Raw genomic sequence first — 6,007 nt, forward strand, 5'->3', positions numbered from 1 at the left:
CACTGCTGTCTCTTTACACCGCGTTCCGTCGCCGGAATTAGCCGCACGCACGTCCACACAGTTCTCAAACTCCACAGGCACACTCGCAAGGCACCGACATGCACAGATAGTCACACACACACACACACACACACTCACTTGCACACACACATTGGCCCAGTTAGATGCAGTGTGTGCGGAAGCCGTTCTCTCTCTTCCCCCCCGTAGCAGTGTGTGTGAGCGCTCCCTACCAGGTGTTCCTCTCAGTGTGTGTGCCAGCTCCAGAGGTCTTGCTCCAAGTTGTTTGATGTGTGTGTGAGTAAAGGGCCAAGCGCAAAAGCGACAGTCCCCACATAGCCCTGCAGCCCCCCGAGGGGGGAAACACACCAGCACACAGACACACACACACAGATATACACCTGGAGGCCTGGGAACTGGAGCCACTTCAAAGAACCAATCTTCTCTCTCTCTCTCTCTCTCTCTCTCTCTCTCTCTCTCTCTCTCTCTCTCTCTCTCTCACTCACTCCCCCTCACACACACACTCTCTCCCTTTCTCTCCCTTTCTCTCCCTTTCTCTCCCTTTCTCTCTCTCTCTCTCTCTCTCTCTCTCTCTCTCTCTCTCTCTCTCTCTCTCTCTCTCTCTCTCTCTCTCTCGCTCTCTCTCCAGACTCATATCACTCCCCCGGGATGAGAGAGGCGCGGGGGAGAGAGAGAGATAGTGACACGGAGGAAGGGTGTGGAGACAGGTGGGGAGAGAGCAGGAGGGAAGTAAGGGACAGCAACAGGGAAAGAACGAACAGAATTATCGGGGGATTGACATAGATTAGGTCACGGCAATGAGGATGAGAAAGAGAGAGAGTTGACGCCGCAGAGAGAAAATAAACTCCCGAACAGAGACCCACTGACACAGTCAGTTGGCCGTGATGTATCGCCATTGCAGCAGCGATCGTCATACTCCCCCCCCTCCTCCTCCTCCATTCCCTTCTCACGCAGCCTCACCCTGTGTCCCTGTCTCCAGGCTCGTCCTACTTCTTCAAGGGGAAGGAGTACTGGCGCGTGGTGGGCAGCGACATGGAGGTGGAGGCCGGGTACCCGCGTCCCATAGGGAAGGACTGGCTGGTGTGCACCGACATGCAGTCGGACTCCCCGGTCGCGGAGGCCAACGCCACGGACACGAGGCTCCACAGCCAGCACCCCGCCGACCACGCCGAGAACGGCTTCGAGGTCTGCTCCTGCACCTCCGACTCGGCCTCGCCCCTGGGCGCGCGGCCCTCTCTCTCGTCCTCCGCCGCCTGCTTGTTGTTGGCGACTCTCTGGACACTCTGCCTCGCCCTCTCCTCGGCCCCTCTATGATGGAAGCAGTGGGGGGAGGGGCTTCCCGTCGCGACAGGAAGCAAAGCAGCCGGTGGCCTCAGGGCAAGCGATTGGCCTATCACAAGACTGTTGGTCCAGTCTAGAACCTTGTTTGTTACTCTTTGAATATCTACGTTGGTATTACTGTTCTTTTCTGCTGTTATTTATTATACCGGTTCCTTTCAAACCATTCTTTTGTCGTTAAATGTTAAAGGTCACTTTGGATTGGATTGAATTGGAAACATTGCGATGTATGATCGTTCTGGAAAATCTCAATTGAATGAATGAAGTTTACAACAAAAGAGTTTTCTCCCAAGTGTGACTCAGCAGTTTGTCGGGTAAACGGCTGAGACGCTGTTTCGCCCCGGACGCCTCGCTCCTGCAATCACAACAAGTGCTTTAAGCATCCTCACACACAGACCCCACTGGACTGGTGCCGAGCTCTCTTCACTCTACCGGCAATGTCTGGTTCATCACTCCACCGGTAATGTCTGGTTCATCCCGGTGAATAGACACTCTGCTCCAGTAAGCACTGGCTCATTCACTGGGTCTCCAGCATCAGGGCTATCGGGATCAATGCCTCCTCTTAAGACCCAGTCCTCCCTCGACTGCACTCACTTGCCCTTTTGTGACCTTTGCACCTGTATCTCTCTCTCTCTCGTCTCCTTATCAGAGAGAGCAGCCAAGTAAAGCACCTGGTTACCAAGGTAGCGCTTTACCATGTATTTTTGTAGTAAACACGGACGGGATTGTGGCTGAGAGATGCGCATGAGGTGGTTGTCACGATGCCTTGGTCTCCACTGGCGACACGGACCATCCCCTCGCTCCTCGCAACCAATCAGTGGAAGATCGCTCTTCTGTCTGGATTGGTCTCCTCCGACGTCGACTGTCTGCCAGGAGAGAGCACGTTCCGGAAGGCTGGACCAGAGACGCCGCGGCCAGACCTTTCCTCCACCGACCTCCTGAGGAGAGCTGGATTTCCTAGAACTGTTAAGATATATTTACATCAGTCTATATATATATATATGTATACAGATATATTTGAGATGAAAGTTCTATGGCAGTTGCAAAAAAAAAAAAAATTACTGTGTACATTTCAAACCGTGTTTTCTAAGGTGAAGTATTTTTATAGAAAAATAAAGAAGGATATGACAGCCAGTGGCGGGTGTGCAGTGATTTGGAGCCTTAGGAAGACCGGGCAGAAAGGGGACTTGGCGACAGTATAGCCACAGTCATCGCCTGGCAGACGCTCTCATCTTCTCCTGCTCTGTAACACATTAGCTCATGTACTAGCCGGTTGTTATTTATGCAAACAATAACAAATCTTGCCAATCACGTTTGAAAGCTAAAATCTTACCCATCACGTTTAAAAAGCCATACTTCGTTTGTCTGTGATTTATTTGTTCAAGGAATGACGTGGTTTGCTTTGTCTTCGAGATGTACTGATTTCTGAGAGCAAGTTTAAACAATGTTGATTCCGGAAATGGAAAATATGTGAGACCACAGACGTTGACTGAAGGATAATGTAAAAAGTCGTGCACGATGGACCATGGGCGTTGAAGCTAAACATAATATTTGAAACAGACAGACAAGTTTTAAATGGACTCTGTTTATTCCACCCAGGCGCTTTAGTCCACAACCCAAACAGTAATACCAAACTAATTTCTTTCCTTTTTTTAAGGTGAAATGGAGTTATTTCTTTTTCGCTTAGAGCAGCATTTCTTTCCTCATGCCACACTTCAGTGGTATTAATTAACTGGCAAGGCGCACCAGCCATGCCACCCAAGGAGCAGCAGTGCCCACAGGCCCATGCAGCAAGACGAGTCATGTTCCAGTGCTTTCCACTCGTTTCATTTGGGTGGTTTTTAATTAATGAGTCGTTGATGGAACCCTGTGGAGGATCATGGGTATTCTGAGAAAGGTGAAAAAAGGGGGGAAGGTAGTTTTAATAGGGATGCATGGGGAGGAAGACTCCTTCGATCCAAATTTTTAAAAGCCTATTTCCAAATTCAGTCCCCCCACATGGATTGAATGTGTTAGATTGGTAAATATGGACTCTCCCTATTGTAACAGGATCCTTGTACAAGAGTGCCATTGTGAAGGCTTATTAGTTACACTTCTTGTGAGAGAGAGAGAGAGTCATCATTCAATTATTTACGAGTACCATAATGCCAGAAACAGAACGTTCTTCCATTGTGCAGACAGGAAGCAGATTCTTGCCTATCAAAATAATTACTCTCTTATAAAATGGAAAGAGAGGTTTTGTTATGCCAGCTCAATGACATCCAAAAAAACACGGAGAGAATGGGAAGGTGGTACAATTGGGAAGCTTAAGAGGGTGTCCGTGACAGTGGGCTTTCAACAGTTGGAGAGATTTGTCTTCTGGAACCTTCCTCCGTCTCACTTCCTCCCCTCCTCACCCAGCTGTGCTTCCACCTGCAGGCGGACCAGGGACCTAGGGTTCAACAGGTGGGTGCCTCACATCTAACCACTGATTACGTGTGTGGGGCGGGGGGTTAATAGAAAGGGGGGTGGGGTATCCACGTAGCATTGCTGTGATTAGTCTTAACCACGTGATGACGCCTAGAGTCCATGCATCAAACCACAGCTTGGGGACGCTACAGGGAGAACCAATCAATCCCACCCACCACCCTCCCCACCCCTGCCGGGGCATCACAATGCTGCTTCTCAGTCAACCCCAGAACAACGACCGGCGGAGCAGCATGTGTGAAGGTATTGATTTGGGGAGGTATGAAGGAAGCTTACAAGAAATTCCAACAACTGCTCTTTTGATTGGCCGTCTGCCCCGAAACACACACTGCAAAGGAAGAAGGGGCTGGATCGTCAACAGCATTGGATGCATGCGTTTGCAGGACGAACCCAACCGATTGGCTCATGCTCATGTGCTGTGTGGCTGCTTTTCTCATGCACGGCGAACTCACCCGCGTGGAAACTCCGGAGCGACTCGAACGAGAGCGAAGATGTTCTGGTACACAGGTGCAACACCGCAGACTAACGTCTGGCTTCCGCAGTTGTCAGAGATGTTTAGAGAGAAACAACCTTGCCTCTTCCCCAGCTCCTCACCAGAAAGTAGGACCATGCTCTGGATCCCCTCTCTCCACTCCTCCCCCTGGCGCGGCACACACACCCCAGACAGTACACAGCTGGCTGAGTTAATACACCTTCCTCCAGTTCAGGTACTTTGATCTAAACCCCCCCCCCCCCACACACACACACACACACACACACACACACACCACCACCACTCGACCAAATCTTCCCCCCAACAGTGGGCCTACAGAGGCTGGTTCACTGCCACGTGTGTGTGCGTGTGTGTGTGTGTGTGTGTAAGCCTTTTTACATTGTGTGTTTCACTGAGCAGAATTGTGGGCATGGTTCATGCATGGCATTAATCACGCTATGCTTTCCATAGGCTAGTGCTTTGGGGGGGAAGAGCTTTTGACGAGGGCACGATTGAAAGTGCTCGGTCACAAGGGCTTGGCTGGGCAAACGCTTCGCTGCGAGGCAAGACTGGCCGGGATCGGAAGTTGCGTGAGGTGATTACTAAACTAGGGGGAGTTTCAGGAGGTAGCACAAAGATGGAGTTAGGATCACCCTACTCCAATGGCACACAGACACACATGCACTCTAACTTGCTCTGTATGTGTGTGTGTGCTTGGGTGTGTGTGTGTGCGTGTGTGTGTGGAGGAGAATCATGAACCAGCGACATTTCAGGAGAAGCTGGGGCATGCTGAATCACCTCCACCGATCACCCTTCTCCACGTTCCTCACGTTTGTTCCCTGCCATGCCCTCCGAAACACCAGCTGCACCTGTCATTCTCCTGGGCTCTCACTTTGGAAAACCTCTACTGCCCTCTTCTGATTGCTATGTGCACTGCAGTACCATTAGGGCTCTCGACGATAGGCACGCATGGCATGGCAACTCTGACAGTAATCTTCAGCCTTCTGTCGCTTCTCCTCAGCTCTAACGAGCACTTCATTCTTCTTCTCTCTCACGGTGAGCACTAATGCGCACGTTTCTGGCACCAATGGATCTTGGCCTGCCAGAGTGCCTGAATTGGGATTCAGGTAGAATAAAGTTATACTGTAGGCAATGTAATAAACTTACAATGCAGTTTAAAAGACAATAAAAATCGGATTATGCCTTGATACGTGGTTGTTGTCTAGCCTGCCTGTGATGTCGAAGTCTTTACCCCTTGGTTTTCTGTGCTGTGAATTTCTTTCCATCTCTTTTCATTTCTCGTTGAATTTCTATTTTCAGGACTTCATTTCCTCTGCCCACCTCCCAATCTCATCCTCTAGTAGCAGTTAAAGTAACCTTTTTCTCCACTCCTTCCTTACCTCATCAAGAATCTGCTTTAAAAGCACGATTTCTATATCTCTTTTGCAGAGGTTTCATTTAGGTATTTCTAGCATTGTGTTGTCATACCACCATACTTTGCAAAGTCTGTAAAAAAAATAAAAAATCATTGAAGTTTCACTTTCAGGACAAGAAAGACAATTTGACAGTCTACTGTAGTCAATATACCCACGACCGCCAGAGGTCGTCCTTTTTGTAATGTTGTCTTCCGAGTTTTCTTTATGCTAGAATTTGACAGCTTGCTTTAATTTCGTAAATCGGCTACGTTTTACGGTTTGGTATTGTGATTCACTA

General features: G+C 49.5%; 1 protein-coding gene across 1 annotated transcript in view; it reads left to right on the plus strand.

The window, feature by feature from the left end:
• The window catches only part of mmp17a (matrix metallopeptidase 17a), a 45,825-nt gene extending 43,353 nt beyond the window's left edge, over positions 1–2,472 (plus strand). The window contains 1 exon segment of the mRNA XM_067258300.1: positions 998–2,472. Coding sequence (XP_067114401.1) covers positions 998–1,332 — 335 coding nt within the window. The 3' untranslated portion in view covers positions 1,333–2,472.
• Positions 2,473–6,007: the final 3,535 nt, after the last annotated feature.

Source organism: Osmerus mordax, chromosome 20, assembly GCF_038355195.1.
Source record: "Osmerus mordax isolate fOsmMor3 chromosome 20, fOsmMor3.pri, whole genome shotgun sequence".
NCBI classification, from domain to species: Eukaryota; Metazoa; Chordata; class Actinopteri; order Osmeriformes; family Osmeridae; genus Osmerus; species Osmerus mordax.